This window comes from Orussus abietinus, unplaced genomic scaffold (genome assembly GCF_000612105.2).
Source record: "Orussus abietinus isolate OABI.00-Male unplaced genomic scaffold, Oabi_2.0 scaffold420, whole genome shotgun sequence".
Classification (NCBI taxonomy): domain Eukaryota; kingdom Metazoa; phylum Arthropoda; class Insecta; order Hymenoptera; family Orussidae; genus Orussus; species Orussus abietinus.
Window position 1 is genome coordinate 48,336 of NW_019394573.1, and position 25,934 is coordinate 74,269.

Below are 25,934 nucleotides of genomic sequence, written 5' to 3' on the forward strand. Positions count from 1 at the left end.
TAGCTTAGAACCAAAATGATCATATGCTAGAAGAATACCTCGTGTGCTCGCCAAATAAAATATTGTTTTCAAATTTAGTTTCTAATTTTTGTATTTGTGTCGATATAGTTTTTAATATTTGTCTTTGGTTTGTGGAAGCAGGAAATCTTATACATACAACATACGTGAAACCAAATATACTGTGACATTTGGCAAAAAGATTTTAGCTGAGACTAATGGAATGAATGTTCTGTTATTGTTGGAAAAAATAATTGATTTGAGCTTTTCATGGGAAATGAGCAATTTGAACTATTTTTGCAATTAATTGAATATAGAAAAATGGATTTGGCTGAATGTTTGTGCACCGAAGGTGTTTTGAGGGGATTTCACTATTTGTAAAAAACATGTTAATGTCGCTCTTATTAATAATAAAATCGGCAAATGTATCTGATACATTCCTATCATTTCAAAATATAATTACTACAAACATATAATTTCCAACAATAATAGAATGAATATGTATTTTTCGTATACGCAGTATATATAAATATATTTTTTTATATTAACACCCTCAACATTTTTTAAGGGACCATAATTTATCGGTCAATGTAAATTTTGAAATTCTGGTATCAAATTTGGATTTAGCGACCACAAAAACCGTGAGAAACCCATTTTTATAAAAATCCAACCATTTATATATTTTTATCCGCCATATAAGGGCGACTATTTTCAATTATTAATCCTTTGCACTTTGCACTCGAAAGGCGACACTCAGTCGCCGCAAGCAACTAGAATGGTAAAATTCTTGAGGGAAAAGGATTAATTTCTGTTTCCAGAATTGGATTCAGCGACTTCGTAGATCTAGGATAACCCGTTTTTTTTTTTTTTTAAATGTAACAATTTTGTAATTTCCTGTCGGCTATTTTGAATTTCGGAATTTTGTTATCAGATTTGAGTTCAGCGACCACGACTACCGTGATAATCTTATTTTTATCAAAATTCAACCATTTATATATTTTTATCCGCCATATTGGATCCACAATAGTGAATTTCAAAATTCTGTTACCAGATTTGGATGAAGCAGTTATTAAAACCACGTTAACACGTTGACTGCCACGTCACCCATATTCGGGTGACATAGCAGTCAAATAAAATGCGCGTGGCAGTCAACGTGTTACACCGTTTTTTATAATAATCCAATCATTTAAAATTATATTATTCGCCATATTCGATCCACCATTTTGATTTTGAAATTCGCATTCTGTTGTCATATTTGAATTAAGCGATTCCAAGATTCTAGAGAAATCTTTTTTTCTATAAAAATCCAATTAGTTTCCGGCTGGAATAGGTATAGTTCTTTTTCGTTCCGCGCAAGGCGGTGTCGCATGTTGCCTGCCCAAAAACTATATAACAATCCACCTATCGCCGTGGGACAACCCCAAACAGCCAGGGTCGTCGAGGCATCGGCTAGAGAGGCGGTAACGGGGCACCCAGAGGAACATCCGGAACGCAGGGTACGAGGGCAACTTGCGGCACCTGCCCACCTCCGGACCATCAGGATAACGCAGGGGACGGACTTGCAAAGGCCGCCAAATGATGGATCCGCGGGGGCAGGGCCTCAGTTCGCCTCAGCGTCGTGAAGAGGCCCGCCCGCGGGGAGAGCTCCGACTTCCCGGCCAGGAGTCGGACCGGCGGGCAGGAGACCACCTGCGACATCTCGGACACCGCTAACACCGCCGAGACAGGCGTCTCTGTGTTCCCGAGGTCCCCGTCCGCGGCCATTGGTGCGGTGGACGGGCCAAAAAGAACCGTGAGGACAAAGGTCAAGTAGCGCATGGGGGACCGCCAAGGACACCCGGGGCGACTCCTCGGCGGAGGGACACTTGAGGCCACGGCTCCGATCGAGCCCCAGGTCAACCGGGATCATCACCACGGACCAGGACGCCAGGCCTCAACACCATCGGCGTGGAAACCGTGACCGTGGGGGAGCCCTCACAGGTGCCAGCCTTGGTCCTCGGGCGCGGCGCGAGCCAACCGTGCGCCGGCGGCGCCCCATCCCGGGAGCGGGTTGGCCGAGAACCTTTGTCCGAGTACCCGAGCCCGCTAATTGGCCCACGGAAATCGAAATGAGGCCAACAGGGCACTGTGGAAGATTGCAGAAGCCAAGGAGAGGGAAGACTATAAAACCGGGTGCGAGCCGCGACCCGGTCTTCGTCCAATTTCTCCGCGGAAAGTCCGCGTCGAAGTTAGTGACGCAAGCCGCCGTCCCTTAGCCACCCCAAGTCAGGAAGGCGCCGATCCCGAGGAGCTCCCGGGGACCGCCATTATGAGTGAGGGCCGGTAATCCGGAAAGGCACGCCGGATAACAGGGGCCCGGGCCACACCGCGCGTAGTCCTCCTTCCTTCCCTAGTTTCTGTCGCGTGTGTTCGAATCCATCGGGGACTCACTTGGCTGTGGTCTTTTGTAATTCCGCAGGGTTTGATTTTGCTACGGCCGGTTTGTCGCGCGGGACGATCGAGCAGGCGCTCTAGTGGGCGAGTCGTGCGGGATGACCCGACTGCCTTTCGTTTCTTTCGGTCGAGGACCGTTTAATAATAGAGGAAATCCGCGAGGAAAGAGGAGGAAGTAGAGGGGTCGGTGTGGGAACCCGGGGAAGCCTGAACTTTTCTCGAAATTTGGTCATGTTTCCTATGCGACCGCGCGACGAGGAATTGGGTTTCTTAATTTTAGGGTGCAATTTGAAATAAACGATTAAAGCAGTTAGACTTCCCTTCTGCGGCCCGAATTGGGTCATCCGGGACACGCGTATCCTTCTGGTCCTGTTGTAAGTTCCTTGTTTCGCGAAAAGTTTAGCGATTTGTAAAAAGTAGTTAGAAAAATCTCGAGTTGGTGAACCAACGGGCGAAAAAGCCGCGAGGCTGCCATAGGGCTGTTCGCGATAACAGTTGCGTGCGTGCAACTCTCTTTTCTCGTTATCCCTCTGGGCCGAACGGCCCGTGTAGCTCGGAGCGAGCGGCACGGTGCAACCTTTCGTATCTTCGCTAGTTCAGTATGTGATGTTTTATTTTCCCTGTTCAGGTGTTCTACGTATGATCAGTGTAGATCCGATTCCTTTCGCGAAGGTCTCAGGACCGACAGTTTCGCGTATCATTTCAAGTTTTTCCCTCCGGAGAGGTTGTTCGAGTGATTTTCTTCGCGTAATTCTCGTTAAATTCCCTTTACGTTCCACTTACAAGGAAGGTACCTGAGGTGTCCCCCTCCGATTTTGTTCATTTTTAAATATGTTATAGTGGACCAAAATCTAACGGACCCGTGTTTTTTTTTTTATCGGCGGATAAACACTTTTAGGGGGTGAAATCAGGCTTCAAAGTTGGCCGTGAAAGGGGGTGAGTTTACTGTTTCATATAGAAGCACTCGACCGATTTTCATGGAACAACCGTCAAAATGTAAGGAATGAAGAATTATGAAACATGCATTTGGAATTTTTCGAAAAAATTCAATTTGAAGGGGTGAGCCACCCCTTTGAATACTTCTTTTACCCCTTACGCGAGCAGTAATTGCTCTATCCAAATGAAACTTAGTTAATTTATTGACCAGAACAATACAAAAAAAGCATATTTTGGTTTTTTCGAAAAACGAATTTTAAGGGTTGTAACAGCCCTTTAATAAAATTATGTATAATCTCGTTTTAAAACCAGCTTTGTACGACTTCCTTGGGCTTAAAGAACTTTAACGATTAAAATTAATAAAAGAATACGATCAGGTACCATCCGATACATTCGAAGGGTAAATTACCCCTTGGGTTCAAAGGAATGTGATTCGTAGAATATAAGACAGTGGAGTTAGCTGTCCTCGCAACTAGTGCGTAGCCGAGTGGTAACGCCGCGCGAGCGAGCAGTATGCAGTGCCAGGTTTTCAACCACTACATGTAAGTAATATTTCATTCTCTCATTTTTAAGAACTACAGTTGCAATGAAAAATACAAACACGGTTACGTTCAGTTTTTATATTAATACAATCTAAATATAAAACAATGTAATACGTCTACACGATTCGTCCAGACATGTGACTCACTTTCGATTTTTCCTTCACAGTAATATTTCATATCAATCGTTCTTTGATATCAAGTAGACTGATAATGGAAACCGAACATAACGAACGAAACTGAACAAACCGAAATATTACTTACATATAGTGTTTGAAAACCTGGCACTGCATACTGCTCGCTCGCGCGGCGTTACCACTCGGCTACGCACTAGTATGTAAGTAATATTTCGGTTTGTTGAGTTTCGTTCGTTATGTTCGGTTTCCATTATCAGTCTACTTGATATCAAAGAACGATTGTTATGAAATATTACTGTGAAGGAAAAATCGAAAGTGAGTCACATGTCTGGACGAATCGTGTAGACGTATTACATTGTTTTATATTTAGATTGTATTAATATAAAAACTGAACGTAACCGTGTTTGTATTTTTCATTGCAACTGTAGTTCTTAAAAATGAGAGAATGAAATATTACTTACATGTAGTGGTTGAAAACCTGGCACTGCATACTGCTCGCTCGCGCGGCGTTACCACTCGGCTACGCACTAGTTGCGAGGACAGCTAACTCCACTATCTTATATTCTACGAATCACATTCCTTTGAACCCAAGGGGTAATTTACCCTTCGAATGTATCGGATGGTACCTGTTCGTATTCTTTTATTAATTTTAATCGTTAAAGTCCTTTAAACCCAAGGAAGTCGTACAAAGCTGGTTTTAATACGAGATTATACATAATTTTATTAAAGGGTTGTTACAACCCTTAAAATTTGTTTTTCGAAAAAAACCAAAATATGCTTTTTTTGTATTGTTCTGGTCAATAAATTAACTAAGTTTCATTTGGATAGAGCAATTACTGCTCGCGTAAGGGGTAAAAAAAGTATTCAAAGGGGTGGCTCACCCCTTAAAATTGAATTTTTTCGAAAAATTCCAAATGCATGTTTCATAATTCTTCATTCCCTACATTTTGACGGTTGTTCCATGAAAATCGGTCGAGTGCTTCTATATGAAACAACAAACTCACCCCCTTTCACGGCCAACTTTGAAGCCTGATTTCACCCCCTAAAAGTGTTTATCCGCCGATAAAAAAAAACACGGGTCCCTTAGATTTTGGTCCACTATAACATATTTAAACATGAACAAAATCGGAGGGGGACACCTCAGGTACCTTCCTTGTTAGAATAAGTTCGGTTCACGTATGCTTTAACACTAAACCTACCGACGATTTATGCCCCCATTACAAATACCATTGAAACCGATCAATTTCACCCGTCGGTGGTAGGTTTAGTGTTAAAGTAATATACTTTGTGACGATGCACCCTGTGGGCGATCGCTCCAGATCTCCAAATGTTAAACATCATTCCTGCAATCCATTAAAATCCTTTCCGAAGGCAGTGGTATTATATTTTATTTGTATTATTTCATCCACGTCTTATTACAGCACGCTCGATGCTCAAGGCCGAGGAGGAGAGGAGGCCGAATATCCGTTGCGCTACCTTTAGTTTTTCTGATAACATAAGTTACGTATAGTTTAGACGTCAAGACGTCCTCGCGGTGAGGCGAGTGTGGACAACACGAAGACAACATCCATCGAGGAACGTAGGCGCCTCGAGGGACACCACGGATCTGGAGTACGGTGTCGGAAGAGCCTCGCCCAGCCGCCGCCCATGGGTGTCGGGGTCGCGCGGAGAGGGGCCATGCCGAGCCACCCGCGGTTCGGCGCTTTACGGGAAGATCCAACCCGCGGCGACGGCGCAGGGTCATCTCGTCCGCATTCGATTTTTCGGTCCCTCTACGATGGCGGGAGAAGGACGCTTTGCCAATGGCTATGCCCCCCCCCCCGCTGTGTCCTTCGACTCAAAGGAGTCCCTACAAGGGCGGTGAGAGGGGGGTCCCATTTGCGTCGCCCTCCCGCGCCAAGGCCACGGCGCGGTGACCCCAGGGCGAAAGGGTCCACTGGCCCCCTCACCCGAGAGTCGTTGTATCAACGGATGTCGGCACCACCGGGTTACATCTCGAGGAACCTTGGTTCAAGGGAGCCCAGAACCGGCGCCACCGACTACCCGAGGAACTACGCCTCTGGACAGCACTCCCCGCCAGTCTAATGACATCACGCTCCGGTAGCGCGCCCGACTGGACCGCGGGCGCGACATCAAATCCAGCGCGGAACATTCGCGCCACGGCTGACATCATTCGGAATTGCATAAATTCCAAACGTACCGCTGTCAATTGGCCGACGCAACTTGGCAGCCGACGGCAGCCCATCATCGAGAACTTCGAGCCGCCGAGCCTGACCGGAGGACCGCGGCGAGGACCCGGCCTTCTTGGTATACGTCGAGCTGTGCAGACGTACATCAATTTCCGCTGCCTTCCTCGTCGTTCACGTCTCCGCTGCCTTCCTCGTCGTTCACGTCTCCGCTGCCTCACCACCTTCGCCGCTACCTGGGAAGGATCGTTGCAGCCGGTAGTCTTCTCATCGAGAGAGCCTCCCCGAACCCGAGGTTTGAGCATACAGTCCTGTTACGTCAAATTCGTAACAATTTATTGATCCGCACCCAGATCAGCTTACCTGCTGCGCGGATCAACAACCCTCCTTTTAGGCCACGAATTTAATCGTAGAGCCAGGGACTGGGGCGCACAGAGGGTCAGGGCGGAAATAATCAAGGCTAGGGGTACAACAATAACAATTTTATTAATAGGGAACAGTTTAAAATGAATCTATAATTACAAGTAAATATTCGCTGAATGGTATGGGGTCGACTTCGACAAACTCAATTAAGATAATGGGAGACCATGGAAATCGCAAATACAAATACACAATAAAAATTCGAATGCCCGAATTCCAAATCGCAGACTTACCTTAGTAAAATCGAAGGGAGGTATCTCCCCAGTCTCATTACGTCGGGGCAATAGCAAAGTTCCGATACAATGGAGAACCAGGATTCGAGAATAAGTTGAACAGTAAAAACTATCAACACTCGTAAATACAATTAAGAAGGCACAAATTCATGTCATATCCCAAGAATAAAAGTCTAAAGACAAGCTCGCTATCAAATTTCCAAGATAAATATTTAGGAATAAGATTGTAAATTTATAATGCTCACAGAGAAATATAAAACTATAAAAAAAAGGAACACAATTCAACGCCTAGATTCAAGAATGGAAGTAAGAACAAAATTTAACAATAAACAAAAATTTCTAAACAAACAATGTCAAGATCCAAGAATAGCGGTTTTAAATTAAAACTCAACATCAAAATTCAAGAATAAAATTCAAATTTCAAGAATGAAATTAAAACCAAAATTTAATATTAAAATCCAACGATAAAGTTCAAGAACAGGGGTTAATGCCAAAATTTGAGAATTGAAGTGAAGGGTAAAATTTTATGTCAAGGTTCAAGAGTAAAGGTTAAGAATAGGGTTTAATATCAAATTGCGGGAGTGAATTCGAAAGTAAATTCTTAATATCAAATTTCCAATGCGAGAATAAATCCTTAATATCAAATTTCAAAAATCGGCAATAAATTCTTAGTATCAAGTTTAAAAATCAAGGATAAACATCAACTTTCAAAGGTAAAGGGCGAGAGTAAGTATCAAATCGCAAAAGCTAAAAGTCGAAATTAAACATCAGATTTCAAAGGATAAAAGTAGAGAATAGATATCGAATTGCAAAGGGGTACGACTTCGGTGCGAAACAATTATCAAATAGAAATAAAATGGGACTTAGAAAACTTCCTCTGGAATCCAGGTTCGAATAGACGGATTGAACGATCGGGGAATAAATGATTGAAATAAGTTGCAAGGAGATATTTCAAGTAACGATCTTAAAATTAGGAAGGAAGGACACACTACAAACACATTCAACAAAATACACAATGTGGACAGATCAATACCAAATACGGGATCCGTGAACAATTACATTCCGCTATCGAATTTTATATTAATTCGCGGAGACACAGTACGATATTTCTGAATTACAATTACAGGCTTGCGCGAGACTCGAATAATTCGGTCAAAACGATCCAACTCCGCAGAATTCCACAATGGAAAAATTTTAAATCTCAATTAATTCAACACAACATTTAGAGTAGCTCTCAAAATTTAATCGGACAGAATAAAATTTAATCATGAAATAATACTTAAGACGCAAGATCGAAATTTACGAAACAGAAGAAACTTCGCCTTTAATTCCAGATGACTGAATAATAAATGCAAAGAGAAAATTTAAACAATGGCTGCCAAAATAATATCCGTAGTTGGAAAATCAGACAACGGGTGACACAATAATCTTCTACAAGTGACACAACAATTTTCTGCTCATGAGAACATCAAATGAATGACACTGTAATATAATTAGGGTATTGGACAATCAGGTGAGAGTTACCGAACTGAGTCGTATGTAAAATAGTAAATTTAACCACAGCACTGATTTGACAGATTTCAATTCACTCAATGGCTTGAATGTATTATAAGAGTGGGAGGACTCGAAATTAGAAGGTTCATACACAATTAACCCGAATCCCACTGACTGAAATTGGAGTTTAATAATGTCGTGGATAAATTGATTTTATCTCGATCAATTAGAACAAAATTCCTGAGATACAAAATTCACTAGCACATAACATGACATCCGGATATTCCACCCGATTCATACGTCGTTTGGGAAGTCTCACCTACGATAAAATCAAGATACGCAGTTTCGGTAACAACCAGTATAAATCAGTATTTTAACCAAGCCCATTCATATTAAATAATATTTTATGCAATAATATTTCAATCGATTTAAATTTCACAAATGACACAAAATAGGGGGGGGGGAGTAAAGTTTATCGCACGGATTCGTATAAATTCGGTGATTTGATCGGCTCGCTGACTTGACCGAACCTACTTTGACAATCGATTATAATTTGGTGTTGGAGTGGGAATCCTCGAAATAAAGAAGGGTTCCCCGCGACTCACCCGATTGGGATTAACTGAAGATTGAATTTAAATGGGACTAACGGCAATTAAGGTCCCCTTGATCAATCAAGCAAAAATTACTCCTTCGGGAAAATAAAACTTTATCTAAACACGGATATCACCGATAACCGAAAGGATGTCAGGATAATTCGCGCACTTCAACCGCCGTCCGATAATCTCGCGAACAGTAATTCAAAATTTCCGATCGCTAATCACTTTTCCGAATCTCGATCAAGGCGGACGGCACCTTCCAATAAACACGATTTCCGATCAGGGCTGACAGCACTTCCCGATAAACGCGATATCACTTCCGATTCGCGACAACTCGACCCCGGGGGAAAAGGGAATGTCTCGACCCGAGAATCTAATATCAAAAGGAAAAGGGCCAAAAAGAGGTACTTAGCAAAAGGTTGACATGGAAATAGGCTGAATTCTAACCTTGAATGTCGGTGCGTCGGAAATCTGCGTGGGTTGATATCTGACCCGCTGGGTTCCCCCTTTTTCCTTGTGCAGAACTTTCGTTTGCCCAGTCGGACTTGGACCTTTTTCTGAACTCTGTGGTCTCTTTAGACGGCTTATTGGGGTTCCCTCTTTTTTTCCTCGGAGATGTGTGCCGTTCAAATTTCTAAAACGGAGTGCGCTCCCGTCTGAGCTCCAGATTTTCCGCGGTCTCCTAGACAAGGAGTAGGGGCAAGAGGCCCTCCTAGGTGGGGCCCATCTTTTGCAGCGTCCTCAAATTCCTGGAGCTCGGTAGCGCCTCCAGGACAACGAACCTAGTGCTGATGCGGGGTTTCGCGCCCGGAGATCTTCCGACGGCGCGTGGACTTTGGCTCTCGCGAGCCCGTGTGCACCTCTGGAATGCCAGCTCTGCACCTTACTTCCGTCCTCGTGCAGGGCTCGCTTCCTCTAAACCCGATTTAAAAATCTAAATTTTTATCTAAATTCAGCGGGACGTAACAGTACATTTTGAGTAAATCTTGAATAGGGTTAAGTACATTTCCCGGTTCGCGCTTTTCCTCCGGGTTTCCCGTCGCCGGGCCGCGCGCCACGCGGTCGGTCCTTCTCTTATCTAATCGGCCATAATCCCGCGTGATCGGCCTGTTACGTAGGTACCATTTACGAAATAGTCAAAACCCGGTAAACCGAAAGGTAGCCATGGAATTCCATAAATTAGCACGCGATTTTGACATACGCTTACGAAAGGAAGTCTTGAGTCGACCTGACTAAGATCGCGCCACCGACCCAAGTAAACCAGGTCGCGATCACCCGGGCCTAAGTGCATCTTGATGACTCTGCAACACATCCTACGCCCCTGCAATTACCGCCCTCATCTAGATCATGGAACCCCCACCAATTTTAGCGCCGTCCCAAATTTACCGATAAAAACCAGCAACCACTTTTGGCAAGCGGTTAGTCAGTTAGAAGAAAAGTCAGTCTCGCACCGAGTCTCACGACCATCATCGTCATCGACCGCGAGTTTGGAATCTTTGGTTCTCGGCTCTCAGTTCCTAGCGAGTCTAAGACCGAAACCATCGAACTCGGAGGATCATTTGCACCCCGAGCTACAGTTGTGCTGCTCGGTACTCCGGCGACCCAAGAGCATCAAGTCAGGAAGGGGCGGCAGCACTACTACATCCGTTGGACGGGAAGCTTCGAGGAGACCTCCAACCCTAGGGCACGTCACGGGCGGAACGTGTTCACGCGCAGTCATCCGCTTGATCGATCTAAGGAAGACGTCACCGAATTTGGCCGCTGATTTAAGCCAGGTACCGGCCCTTTCGCAAGCTCGGGTCACTTTCATTTTACATCCTAATCTCATCTTTCATCGTAACTAGAAATACGTGAATTCCATGCCTAGCTCTGGATATATTAAGTCCTTTTGTATCTCCGTCCAAACACGTCAATATCTTGCCTTGCGTTAGAATCACGCGAACTCGTGCATTCCAAATCTTAGAAACGTCACGTTAGTAGATTAAGCGTCCAGTGACCTACTGCCACTGACCACCTTATCACCTCACCCGAAGCTCCGCAACGCGGAACGAAACCGAACCGCAAGATTTAGACTCGAGAACCCTGACGGACCCTCGCGACTTGTAGAAATACCACCTGACAAGAGAAAAATATAATCAACTTATCAATAATCTCCATTTATTGAGCCCCCACTCAGCTACTCATTCCTATAAATCCCACCAGAGGTTCTGGTCTAGCCGCTCGGACCATCTCCTCACAACAATAACTAATCGTTACGTGACGTACGAGGTAAGACCTCTTTAGGCGAAACCCGAATATTTCCCCCGGCCTCGCATTCCGTCGGCCGCCACGTAACAGGCTTCTTTTGTTTCTCTCGGCCTAGTCTCGTGTGAGCGGCCCTTTTATATTAAAGTATCACATTGCTGCCTCTCTCCTCGGTCGGGCCAGGAAGCCGTGTCGAATCGAACTTAAGTATTCTGTCTTGAGCGGTCGACACGTTAATTCCCGTTTTTTGCGAAGTGCGAACATCATTTAATTTAATTTCCGTTTCCACGAAGTGCCAACTTCATTTAATTTAATTCCCGTTTCCGCGGAGTGCCAACTTCATTTAATTTAATTCCTGTTTTCGCGAAGTGCGAACTTCATTTAATGTATTTCATTTGTCGTGATGTGTGAATCTTCAAATAACTACTTGTCGCTAAAGGCGACCCTTTATGGAATTTCATCATTTCGCGAAGTGCGAAGTTTCCTTCAAATTAATACAGTGTTTGGCGAAGTCTGATACCTTTCGGGAAATTCCGCCTGTTCGCGAATGGCGAAGCCCCGGTTGTATTTTTGGGATTATTTTTCGAGCTGTCTCGGGCGCGATCCAAGCACGAACTTGCGAGGTAAAAATGCTGCATTAAGCAGCCCAATGCGAAGAGTTTTTTTAGTAATCAATAATCGTTATATTTGCTGTAGCATTCTTATAGAACTGTGCCTATCTTCGATTTAGCCGTCTCATTTATAAATCGAGAAAAGTTGAATAATTCTCACCCCCTTGTCAATTTCTAGTCTCGAGATCCGATCCAAATGAGTTGGATTTCAATTATTTCGGAGAGAAGTCAAGCATTGAAAGGGAAGTATGTAAGAGTGTCCGAAACCATTCCGTATCCCACGTAGATTATTTGCGCCGATCATTTTGAAACTGCTACTTTTTCTTGCGCCTTTCTTTTCTTTTTTTGCTGTCTCGATTGAGCCGAATCCTTAAGGGGTTATACCACTTTGAAATTTTCAAAAAATCAAAAAAATTTTTACGCGTTTTTTTTAAACTGTATTTTAAAAATCGGTGGGCATTCTAGCTCCGCCAATTTTCAATCAATCGTCTTGATTCTTTTTCTATTTTATTCGTGATATCTTTATCTAGTGAAATACGTATGGTTTTTTCAATGTACTGATATTCGCATTTTTATGCAANACCTTACTGTACTTTAATTTGGATAAAAACGTTTTAATTCTTAAAAAAAATTCTTGAAAAACCGAAATTTTGGGGTGGGTCAAAGTGGTGTAACCCCTTAAGTTGCTTTACTTGCGTATCTAGTCGACGGCCCGTCCGTTCACCCTGGAATATTCTCTTCGCGAAGTCAGTTCGTCTTTCCCGATTGGAGTTAGTTCTGCGTAGGTATTGGCGTGCCTGGGACCCTCCTTTTCGCATTAGTTTTACAGAATTAATATTCTCGCCCCGTAATCGACCTTGGCCTTCCAGTTATACTCCAGTACAGTGAGATATACTCTCGTTTAGTTAGTTTTCTGTTCTTTTGGCGGCCTACGAGCCGCCTTTTCTACTTCATGCTCATCGTCGCGCACACCGTCCCTTTGAGCGTGTTACGAGGCTACCCGTTTTTCCTCAAAATAGAGAGGCGCGCATTCTACTAAGTATGAGTAAGTTACCGAAAGATAAATATCGAATCCAAAGCAACGACAGTATCGTCCGATTAAACCGAAAAAATAACAACGAGTGGAGCAATCCTCGAGGAATTGTTTGGCTTATTCGCACGCACTCCGCATCGAGCTGCACTTTGGACCAAAACACGGACCTACTCTTCCGCCAACCTAGTGACTACCTCAGCACTTCCGATCAAACTTTTAACAACAAAATCCAGAAACAAAGGAACCGGACCCTGTCCTCACGGGCATCTCAAGGATAAGATCTCGTATAAAAGCAGTGCCGAAAAGCAGCCGCCGGTAGTATAGTAGCAGTATGGCAGTATGGCAGTAGTATAGAAGAGTCCAAGACAACGTACAGAGCAGTCTCAGGAATGAGGCTGGAGCTCTCTGAAGAGCTGACCGTACCGTAGTAACAGTTGTGCGTTTCGGTACTCCGACATCCACGAGCCAACAGTGAGAAGAACGACGGCGCTGCGAATTACGGACCAGCGGGAGAATCTTAGGAAGCTCCAACCCTAGGGCACACCCCGGTTTGAAAGCATTCACGTGTAGTTCATCGCAACCGGCAGGACGTAGGTGAGACGTCACCGGAAGTAAAAGCCTCTGCGAAGCCAAGGTACAGGTCCTCTTCGAAGAGTTCCACTCTTCCATTCTTGCATTCTTTTAATCTTTTATCACTCTATTTCGAACCCTATTCCAAATTACTAACCCACAATAGAATTCGGTATCTACCTCCCGGTAACAACTATAAAATTCTAACTCTTCAAGTATGAATCGCAACTCCTTAGCCGCCCTTGCTGAGGAAGGCAAAGCGCACCTTGCAAGCAAAGAATTCCGCGTCAGCATTCCGCAACAGATACGCGGACGTATCTCGATTACACTTCCGCGAGGTGCTAGCGCGCGGCCTACAACGTCCTTGTCTCGACTCGCGACGATCTGCTTAGCGCAGCACATATTTGCACACCTTGCCCCCATGGACATTGTACTCCTTATATTATAAATAGAACTGCTTCATTCAATGCAACACAACGACTTGGTTCTCACGAAACCTTAAAACCCTCCTATGTCCTCTTTCCAATACCCTTTGAGGACCAAAAAACCTATCAATCCCACCAAAGTGGTTGACCTAGCCGTTCGGGTTATCCTCTCCATATCTCTCAAATAATAAACTGGCTACGTGTTCGTACGAGTTAATATCTCTACAAACAGTATACCGCTCCGAGGAATCTACAAAATTCCCCCGGCCTCGCTAGCCACTCGGCCGCCACGTAACAGAACTGGTGACAGCGGTGGGATCTAGGGATCTTTTCATCTGAAATTCGATAGGGTCCGAATTAATCTCAATTAATTGGATGTCCCATCGACCCTTTCATTTTTCCCAATTTTCATAAACTGTTTCTTCTCAACGAAATATCACTACCAAGTCATCTTTGTCCATGCTTGAATAAATCCCCCTAAGGATTCATAATATCTTTTGTCCTTCTCTTCATATATAAAAGAAAATTCCATTTTTATCATTACCTGGAAATCTTTAAGGCAATTCCATTCCTGAACTCCCAAACCTTTTTATAAATCTCAATAGACGTTCCCCATGCAATTCCACTTCCACTTGAAACAAAACTAAAATTCATTAACAAATTACTAGCATACTATATTGCTAAATTAAAACTCTAAAATGGCTAAAGAAACTACGGCAACAGATTTACTAAATCTAACCTATCAACACTTACAATCCGCGGATCAATCTTCTCGAATCTGGTGTATTCAAAGCGCTCTCAAAGAAATCCCTACATTCGACGGTGAAGAACCCCCACTACCAGTCTTTTTACAACGTTTAGAAAATGGTCTAACACTAATAGGATCTCAGGATGAAGGCCTCTATTTAACCGCGGTTTTAACCAAATTAACAGGAGCCGCGCGTGCTAGTGTGGAAGGTAAAGGCTTCATTACTCGCCGAGACTGTATTCGTCCTTTAAAGAAAATATTCGCACCTTATAAAAATTATGCTTCCGCCCTCAAGGAAGTAAAACATTTAGAAATTCGCGAGAATGAATCGATCCGACAATATATCAATAGAACTAGCCAGTTAGGAAGAAAAGCCAAAACTGTAATTCTCGATTCAGACGAACAGGAAACTAAGAATTGTAAAGAGAATCTCGATACGTCGTTACTCTCACATTTTATTTGCGGCCTTCCAGTGGACGCCATACCTTTTGTCGTTGTTCGTCAACCTAAAACATTAGACGAAGCTTTTGAAACCGCTTTAGAAATCGAAGAAATCCGTCAAGAAAGGAGAGTTTCTTATGAGTCTCCAGGAAGGGAAGATTACAGGCGTGACTATAGAGATCATAGCTATAGGGATTACAGAAGCCCCCTTAGAGAATCACGTTATGAACAATTCGAAAGGAATATCCGAAAGTACGTTAGCTATCCACAATCACCCCGTGCATATGATAGTGTTTAGGATACGCTCCGCGGAGAAAGTCCGTCCGCCTGGACCGCACATGTCGCTCGAGGGTTTTCCGAATTTGGCTGTCTTTTGGGTAAGGGCGGCCATAAGTTATCTCCAATGACCGACGTAAATCGGAGAGAGTCCTCGAGGAGGGTTAAACTCAGCGAGGGCCTCTTTACTGGTTTATTGTTTGGTGACGGAGACGTGCTTGAAAAATTCTACGGAGTTTTAAGCAACCCTCTTTAGGGAATTTATGGGCGCACTTCTGCGAACTACCCTGCGATCGGAAACTCACTCGGTGATAATGTTGCTCCCCACCCGAAGGCAAGACGCAGGGGAAGCGTCTTGGTTAACAACCAAGAAGAACAGTTCAACTCAGGCTTCGGTTAACTCAGGACGTCATCGGGACGCTCCTTCACGGCTTCATTTTGGCTATTTCGGCTAATCACGGCTTTTACGGCTCTCTCACGGCTAGGCTCGTCATACTTGACAGCCTCTCTAGACTAGTAAGCTAACTTCTTGCGCTAGTCCGCGATCCAAGACGGATACTCGTTAGTTTTATTCACTCGCGTGAACGATAATTAGAACAACTTCATTTCGCGGATCCCGATCGGATTTAAGTTCGGTCAAGATCTCGCCCCACGCGGTCTAATAAATCGCGTACGGAACATTTTGGTCCTTCGAGCCGGATCGAGCGCGAGTGAGTGAACCATCGATGCCGTCAGACGGGTTTTTTGGGAACGATAAGTCCACGGGTTAGGACTTCGGACTACGGATTTTTGGGGACCACCCTCGGTGCAGTGCAAAGGTGACGTGTGTGTCGATCAGCAGCATGGAGGCGATTTTGAGGCAACAGCAGGAAGCCATCGCCTATTTCAGCCGCATCCCTGAGAATCTGCGGAAGCTGGCGACCAGTCGACGCACACCGAGCTACCTGGAGCCACGACTGGGGTCACTGGAGGAACAGTGGCAGGCCTTTACAAGGCGCCACTACGAGCTGGTGGCCTTACGGGACCCGAGGGCGGACCCACCAGCCTACGTGACGGAAGGCCATTTCGAAACGGCCCAGGATCTGTACTGTGACGCAAAAGGGGCGATCACGGACATGATCAAGGCGCTAACTCCTCGGCGAGAGGACCACGTGGCTGGTGGAAGCCAAGAGGGCTCGGTGACGGCTCCTACGCCTACCCCGAGTATGGCATCGGCATCGCTGCGCCTAGCTCGCATCGATGTCCCACACTTCTCCGGGGACTACCTCAAATGGGTGCACTTCAGGGACATGTTCACGTCCCTAGTGCGTGAACACACTGGGTTGAGCGAGGTCCAGAAGCTCCACCACCTAATGGTCAGCCTCGAAGGGGAGGCTAAGGAGCTGCTAGTGAACCTGGAAATCACGGCAGCTAACTACGAGACGGCTTGGGATCGGTTGGTCGCGCGCTACGAAAATAAGAAGGCACTCGTGGCGGCCAACCTCTACACGATCACAAGCCTCAAAAGGATGGCATCGGACACCCCGGCGGAGTTGAAGAGGATCTCGAACACATTCACCTCCGCAGTGGACGCGCTCGCCAACCTGGGGCAGCCAGTAATCCACTGGGATGCCATGTTGGTCCACCAAATGGAGCAGCGGCTGGATGAAGCGGCGATGGCGGATTGGGCTGACTCACACTCGAGCAACACGGAGGTACCAACATTTAAGGCTATGCAGGGATTCCTCGAGGCTCGCATCCGGGCGAGGGAGTCGGTCACGCGGGGTCGGGACGCAGGTAACAAACCGCGTACCGGGGGCCCGATCACGGGAATTCGGAAGGGGCGCGACCCGCCGGGGGTTCGCGCTCACGCGGCAGTGGCAAAGGACACGAAGTGCCTTCTATGCTCGGGAGTGCACGCGCTCTTTACATGTCCGTCGTTCAAGGACCTTTCCGTAGGCCAACGACGCGATACAGTGGCACGAAATCGGCTGTGCTACAATTGTCTAAGCGCGAGACATCCGGTGCGCGCGTGCCAATCGCAGGTACGCTGCCGCACCTGCAACGGGGTACATCATACCCTTTTGCACGAGGGAAGGGGCTCGGCGCTTCGGACCGACAACCAACCGGCCGTGCAGGACACCACGGAGGAGTCAGGTACCGAACAGACAGTCGCGAGTGCCAGCCAGGTAACGCGCGGCGCGGTTAAGGGCAATACGGTGCGGGCGCGACCGGTCCTGCTAGCCACGGCCATCGTGACCGTGGAGACGGCTTCGGGGCGGCAGATGCGCGTAAAGGCCTTAATCGATCAGGGATCGGAAGTCTCCTTGATTTCCGAATCGGTAGCTCAACACTTGCAGTTGCCGCGGAAGGCAACCTGTATCTCAATAGTCGGCGTGGGGGGTAGCGAGGGATGCGCCGTAAAAGGTTCGACGAACCTCCGAGTCCGGTCGCAGGTAGACCCAGGGTTCACGCTCGAACTGCGAGCCCTGGTGCTACCCCGGCTAACGGCGCACCTCCCGACGCAGCAGGTGGCCACCGGGAATTGGCCTCATTTAACGGGACTCGCCCTCGCCGACCCGGATTACGCGGCGCGGTCGAAAATCGACTTGCTACTAGGGGCCGATGTCTACGGGGACATCCTCCTGGAAGGCTTACGGAAGGGCTGCGCGGGCGCCCCGCTCGCGCAACAAACAGCCGTAGGATGGGTGCTGTCAGGACCGACCGGCGGGACGACGTACGAGACGACCGGACCAACAACGGCGCAATCCTTCCAGTGCACCTCGCAGAAAGGATTGTACAAGGCGCTGCAGCGGTTCTGGGAGTTAGAGGAGGCTCCCACCCGCCAGTACAGCCTCACCGCTGAGGAGACCGCCTGCGAGGATCACTACGCCCGCACGGTGAGAAGGGACGGGGATGGACGGTACGTGGTCCGGCTACCGTTTAAGACCTCCCCGACAACGGACTTGTGCACCTCGCGATACGGTGCGATGCGGATGTACGAGCGTAATGAACGACGGTTCATTACCGATCCTGGGATGGCGGAGTCATACCGCCAATTTATGGAGGAATACATCCGACTAGGGCACATGGGACCGACGGCGGGCGGAATTCGGGGGTACTACCTGCCGCACCACGCGGTCATAAAGGACTCGAGCACGACCACTAAGCTGAGGGTCGTGTTCAATGCCTCGCACGCAGCGCTGAATGGGAAGTCGCTCAACGACTTACTGCATGCGGGGCCCAAACTCCAGGCCGAACTGAGCGACGTCCTACTACGTTGGCGACGACACCCAGTCGTCTTCTCGGCCGACATCGAGAAGATGTTTCGGCAAATCTGGACTCACCCGGACGACTGTGAATTCCAGCGGGTGCTATGGCGGGCGGAGGGTGCCACTCAGGTAGCGACGTATCGCTTGCGGACCGTTACTTACGGTACCGCTTGTGCGCCCTACCTGGCCATTCGTACCTTGCGGCAATTAGCCCAAGACGAGGAGGCTCAATACCCGCTGGGTTCGGCAATCGTCCGGGAGGATTTCTATATGGATGACGTCCTCTCGGGAGCAGACACGGTGGAAGGGGCCGTCGACCGACGGCAGCAGCTTCAAGGGTTCATGGCCTCAGGAGGGTTCACCCTGAGGAAATGGACATCCAATCAGACCGCTGTGCTAGCGGGCGTACCCCCCGAACTTCGGGAGACGGGAGTGGAGCTCCAGTTGCAGGAGGACACCACGCTAAGGATGCTGGGGCTGAGATGGCAACCCGCTAATGACCATTTCAGGTTCCAGGTACATCCGCAACCATCCTGTGGGCGGTGGACGAAGAGGGCGGTGCTGTCGGACATAGCCCGACTCTTTGACCCCCTAGGGTGGCTGGCGCCGGTCGTGGTGACCGCGAAGGTAATCCTGCAGCGGCTGTGGCTCACAGGGACCGGATGGGACGAGCCGATCCCGCCGGCGGAATCCACGGCTTGGGAGGCGTTCCGGGGGCAACTGGTGGATATCGAGGCGATATCCATCCCTCGGTGGATCGGGGCGACGTCCGTCGAGCTGACCACGCAGTGCGAGCTGCACGGCTTCTCCGACGCCTCGGAACGAGCCTACGCGGCGGCTGTATACCTGCGCGTCACCAAGGGAGGTGGCGCGGCCCAGGTTACCCTGTTGACGGCAAAAACAAAGGTTGCGCCGGTCAAAAGGGTGTCGCTTCCACGCCTGGAGCTGTGCGGTGCGGCTCTCCTCGCCCGTCTGGTACGCCATCTGAGGGGGACCCTACGATTGGAGTCGGTACCAATCCACCTCTGGACCGACTCGACCATCGTCTTGGCCTGGTTACGGGGACACGCATCGCAATGGAAGACGTTCGTGTCGAATCGCGTAGGAGAGATCCAGACCGCGCTGCCGGGGTCAGAGTGGCATCACGTCCCAGGCGAGGAGAACCCAGCAGACTGCGCCACGCGAGGCCTGACGCCACGCGAACTACGAGAACATCATCTGTGGTGGAGTGGGCCGACCTGGCTTACCGGGGACCCAACTTTATGGCCCGGCGCCAACGTAACGGTCGAACCGACCGACCTGGAGGCCCGGCCGGCACCTGTCGGCGTCAACCTCGGCCAGGTACCTGCCACGGACCTGCTGGCAAGGTTTTCCACCCTGCACAGGTTGCTGCGGGTTACGGCCTGGTGTCATCGCTTCGGGACAAATTGCCGGCGGTCAGCTGACGACCGTGCGAAGGGACCATTGACCCCGGAGGAGCTTGCTCAGATCCGTCGACACTGGGTCCGGATCGCGCAGCTCCAAGGCTTCCCGGATGAGATCGGGCGTCTCCAGGGGAAGAAGGGAGTATCACTGAAGAGCGCCATACTAAAATTCGGTCCCTTTTTAGATGATCAAGGGATGCTGCGAGTTGGAGGCCGCCTGCAACATTCGCTTCTCGCGTATGACGAGAAGCACCCGATCCTCCTCCCGGGAAAGCACCGATTCGCAACCCTCGTCATCGGCCAGGCGCACAGGGCTGTACTGCACGGAGGGACGCAAATGACACTGGGCTACCTGCGGTGGACCTTCTGGATCGTAGGGTGGCGTACCAGGGTACGGCAATACATCCACCGGTGTATCGCCTGCCTGAGGCAACGAGCGGCACTCACGACGCCGCTCATGGGATCGCTTCCACCAGCACGGGTGCGTCCAGCTCGCCCGTTCCTGCACACAGGGGTGGATTACGCGGGGCCGGTGCAGCTGCGGACGAGCAAGGGGCGAGGACAGCGGACGTACAAGGGGTACATCGCCCTTTTCGTCTGCCTGGCAACCCGGGCCGTTCACTTGGAGGTGGTCTCGGACTACTCCAGTGAAGGGTTCCTCGCGGCGTACAGGAGATTCACCGCACGGCGGGGAATTTGTGATACCCTGTACAGCGATCAAGGGACAAATTTCATCGGGGCGGACAGGGAGCTGGCCGCCATGTTTAAAGCCTCGGCCAAGGAGAGGCAGGACATCGTAGCCACCTTGGCGAACGATGGCGCCAGGTGGCGCTTCAACCCACCAGCGGCTCCACACTTCGGGGGACTATGGGAGGCTGGGGTGAAGTCCGTCAAGCACCACCTTCGGCGAGTGATCGGCGAGGCGACACTCACGTACGAGGAGTTCGCCACCTTCCTCACGCAGGTAGAGGCCTGCCTCAACTCCCGGCCACTACGGGAGCTCACGGACGATCCAGAGGACTTGACCGCGCTGACCCCAGGACATCTGCTGATCGGGGCCCCGCTGACAACGGTGCCCGAACCCTCCCTCCTAGAGGTCTCGATGAACCGTCTCAGTCGGTGGCAACTACTGAGACGGATGTATGAGCATTTCTGGGATCGATGGTCTCGGGAGTACCTGCGGGACCTCCATACAAGGAGTAAATGGAAGACGCGGTCCACCCCGGTCCGGGTTGGCGACATGGCGCTGCTCAAGGACGAGCGCTTGCCACCGACCAAGTGGCCGCTGGTCCGGATCGTCGAGACCCACCCGGGACCCGACGGTGAAGTACGGGTTGTGACAGTACGCACACGGGACTCAACGCTCAAACGACCGGTAGTGAAACTGTGCCTCCTACCGGAGGATATAACGACAAGAGCGTGAGCTTGAGGACACTGCATGGCGGGCGGTGCATTAGGACAATAAGGCTAAAGACAATAAGACTAAGGACACTAAGGCTAAGGACACTGAAACTAAGGACACTAAGGCTAAGGATTAGGATTAGGCTAGGATAAGGCATAATTCTCTCAGGGTTATTAATTCGTCGTAATGACGAGGCGGGCGGAATGTTTAGGATACGCTCCGCGGAGAAAGTCCGTCCGCCTGGACCGCACATGTCGCTCGAGGGTTTTCCGAATTTGGCTGTCTTTTGGGTAAGGGCGGCCATAAGTTATCTCCAATGACCGACGTAAATCGGAGAGAGTCCTCGAGGAGGGTTAAACTCAGCGAGGGCCTCTTTACTGGTTTATTGTTTGGTGACGGAGACGTGCTTGAAAAATTCTACGGAGTTTTAAGCAACCCTCTTTAGGGAATTTATGGGCGCACTTCTGCGAACTACCCTGCGATCGGAAACTCACTCGGTGATAATGTTGCTCCCCACCCGAAGGCAAGACGCAGGGGAAGCGTCTTGGTTAACAACCAAGAAGAACAGTTCAACTCAGGCTTCGGTTAACTCAGGACGTCATCGGGACGCTCCTTCACGGCTTCATTTTGGCTATTTCGGCTAATCACGGCTTTTACGGCTCTCTCACGGCTAGGCTCGTCATACTTGACAGCCTCTCTAGACTAGTAAGCTAACTTCTTGCGCTAGTCCGCGATCCAAGACGGATACTCGTTAGTTTTATTCACTCGCGTGAACGATAATTAGAACAACTTCATTTCGCGGATCCCGATCGGATTTAAGTTCGGTCAAGATCTCGCCCCACGCGGTCTAATAAATCGCGTACGGAACAGATAGATATCCGAGACACTAATACGAACGCTCACACTACGACCGGGACTTTAGTCCCGGGCCGGAGCACGTGTACAGTTCGCCGCATCAGTAACTACCGTTATTGCCCTCCGAAGACGAGCTCGCACAAGCCCTTGCGAAGTTTCTACACCAACGTAGGTCTAGATCACCTACACCACGGTACTCAAGGAATGACCGTAATTCGAGTACACTTCACACCCTGATTAACGAAATAGAAAAACAATTTCCACCTCGTACGCCTTCACCACCTCGAATTGATAATCAACGGAATTTTAGGCCCATGCGTTCAAGGAGTCCCACTCCTGACCTTCAACCCCAATCAGAAAGAAACCCTATAACCTATTGCAGGAACTGCAGAAACCCATCTCATTACGGGTATTGCAATCCACCTTCGGATTTCCGCTCTCGATCTCCCTCACACGGTCCACCATCTAAAGAAACATTAACCAGTTAACTGTGTCGACCTATTTGAAACGTGTGTTTTCATGACGAGTATACTCGTCAAACACAGCTAACTGGTTAAGGAATTCTACTCCCATAAGAAATATGAGCCCTCGAAGATCAGACCATTTAAACGCCGAAGGCGCTCGCCGAGTCTCCAACGAGGCGAGCGCTATCCCAATCCCCGAAACGTGACATTCGCGGACTCAAAGATAAGCAACCAGAATGCATGGTCGGAAAAGCACCATCACCTAGAATCACGATTCGAGCGCCCGAATTAAAAGGCGGTCAAGGAACTTTTGTCATAGACAGTGATTCCTCCGTGAATATTGTCCATCTCGAAGCCTTAAGCGATTTAGCACCCATGACTTCGACCGAAAAACTTCCCATTAGAGGTATCACCGGAAATATGACATCAGCTCTAGATACTACCACCCTTTCAATGGGCCATTGCAAAGCAACCTTCTATGTCATGGAAGAATCCGTACTATCATGTGACGGATTACTCGGAAATGCATACCTAACCTAAGAAAAAGCCGAAATTTCATATAATCTAAACACTATGGTAATTGCTAGTGAACCCATTAGACCTTTAACTTTTGACAACATAAGCGAATTCGATCAACTGCAGGACGAATTTTCCGAAATCAAACAAACAATCAGAGCTCGAACTAGGCAACAAATAAAATTCCCCGTCATAAATTCCGAATTAGAAGAAGGATATCTACCAAGAGTACCCTCTCCTAGAGGAGTATATACAGGAGAAGCAGTCGTAACTGTATCTAACGGATTTTGTCACGTACTCGCTACCAATACAACCGAGGAAGACATCGACATCGAAATACTACCACAGTATCTAACTCCTTGCGATTTCTTTTATTTCTCGGATGATGAATTTGACACCGACACTCAGCAAAATACTATCACTGATACTCGTCAGCGTACGGAAAACATCAAAAACATTTTGAAATTAGATCACTTAAATCCGGATGAGAAAAACCACGTTTTACAGATTGTACATGAATTCCCAGATTGCTTCCATTTGGCTGGAGATAAATTAGGAATGTCTAAAACCATCACACATTCGATCCCCACTATGGATGACAATCCAGTACATACAAAACAGTACCGATACCCACCTATCCACCAAGAGGAAATTAAGAAACAAATAGCAAATTTAATAGGAAACGACATTATTCAACCTTCAAGTTCCCCGTACAATTCACCCTTGTGGATTGTCCCTAAGAAACCCGATTCTAAGGAAAACAAACGCTGGCGCATGGTCATAGATTTTCGAGCCCTAAATGAAAAAACTATTGGCGACAGTTATCCATTACCCTGTATCACTGAAATATTGGATCGCATGGGAGGCGCGAAATATTTATCAGTTTTCGATCTAGCAAGCGGTTTCCACCAAATACGCATGGATCCCAAAGATCGTGCTAAAACTGCATTTACAACCCCCAACGGACATTACGAATACACTCGAATGCCATTCGGACTCAAGAATGCGCCCGCAACTTTTCAACGGTTAATGGATCAAGTATTAACAGGATTACAGGGAACCGAACTTTTCGTTTACTTGGATGATAGTGTAATATACGCATCTTCGCCCCAAGAACACGACGTTAAAATTAAGAATTTGCTTAATAGATTAAAGGAACATGGTTTAACGTTGAAAAGAAGTAACTTATTTAGGACACATTATTACATCCAATGGAGTTCGTCCGGACCCTTCTAAATTAACAGCTGTAAGAAACTTCCCTGTTCCGAAAAACGCTAAAAACATAAAACAATTTCTCGGACTAGCAGGTTATTACAGACGCTTTATTCCAGACTTTTCCAAAATAGCTAAACCTATGACAGATTTACTAAAGAAAGACGTTAAATTTATTTGGACAGCAAAACAACAAGAAAGTTTTGATAATTTAAAAGAAAAATTATGCAATGAACCAATTCTTCAATTTCCAAATTTCAACGAACCATTCGTAGTAACTACCGATGCATCCGACTATGCAGTTGGAGCCATATTAAGTCAATGAAAAATTGGACAAGACTTGCCCATTGCTTACGCATCTCGAACATTAAATTCTGCTGAAAGAAATTATTCTACTACCGAAAAGGAATGCCTAGCCATAATATACGCAGTGGCATATTTTCGACCTTATCTCTACGGACGAAAATTCGTTTTGGTAACTGACCATCGACCTCTCGTATGGCTACATTCAGTAAAAGACCCTAGTTCACGATTAATGCGTTGGAAATTAAAATTAGCGGACTTTGAATACACCGTCATATACAAATCTGGAAAAACAAATTTAAACACAGATGCTCTATCTAGGAATCCGGTTGTCTCTTTTCTAGTTAATTTTTCTCATCGAAATTTTCGCCATAATTACAACGACTCTTCCTCCGAAACTGACACAGACGATATCGAATTTCGACCAAACATTCGCAGAACCAAGAAATATTTTCGCAAACGATCAACGGTTAATTCCTTACCAATTTTACCCTACGATGAAGATCCTGAGTATAAACCACCTCAGCACATCGCACGTCAAGCTATCTTATCTCCCACACGAACACGTAGACAATTAGCACCCGTAACCTACCGAGAGTCAAGTTCCAGCGCTATCGAGACAGAAGCCGAGAATGACGATAACGAATCTCGAAATGAAAAAAGCATGCTTCCATCCCTATCCACCGAAAAAACTCTCGAGGATCCTTCTGAACCTAAAGAATTCAATTGAAATATTTGTCCCCTACATTGGTAATTTTATTGCAAAACATTTGTTCTGAAAATATTCCGGCTCACGGTCAAACAATGGTAATTAGCAAAATTTCAATACATCGGTAAACACTGAATATGCGAGTCGTGAACGACGTGAATCGCACGAGTCGGCGAAAGATGAAAACAATGAGATTAACACGTTCCCTGCCGCGTGGGGCGTATGCGCCCCACGCTGAACTTTCCGTTCAAGCCATTTGGTATTATCATTGTAAAATGAAGAATTTTTTAAAAATTCATTATGCAGTCAATTATGGGCATCTTAATACTATTGCTGATGCGCTCATTTGATCGTGGGGCGTATACGCCCCACGCGGCCTGAACGAAAAGTCTTCAATAAACGGTCTGGCAGGGAACGTGTTAAAGTACATTGTTGTTTCGAAGCGACGAGTGCGGAGCATCAGGCACGCGCTAGTGTCA

General features: G+C 47.5%; 1 protein-coding gene across 1 annotated transcript; it reads left to right on the forward strand.

The window, feature by feature from the left end:
- The first annotated feature begins 16,161 nt into the window (after window positions 1-16,161).
- Window positions 16,162-21,532, forward strand: LOC105694768. Its single transcript, XM_012415721.2, has 2 exons — window positions 16,162-21,336; window positions 21,452-21,532. The coding sequence occupies exons 1-2, from the start codon at window positions 16,162-16,164 to the stop codon at window positions 21,530-21,532; spliced, it is 5,256 nt and encodes a 1,751-aa protein (XP_012271144.2).
- Window positions 21,533-25,934: the final 4,402 nt, after the last annotated feature.

Bases quoted from the DNA above. Each gene is read 5' to 3' on its own strand.
- LOC105694768 (XM_012415721.2), top strand. From the start codon at position 16,162: ATGGAGGCGATTTTGAGGCAACAGCAGGAAGCCATCGCCTATTTCAGC. The intron at 21,337-21,451 runs GTACGCACACGG...GCGGTGCATTAG, and splicing joins GTGAAGTACGGGTTGTGACA to GACAATAAGGCTAAAGACAA.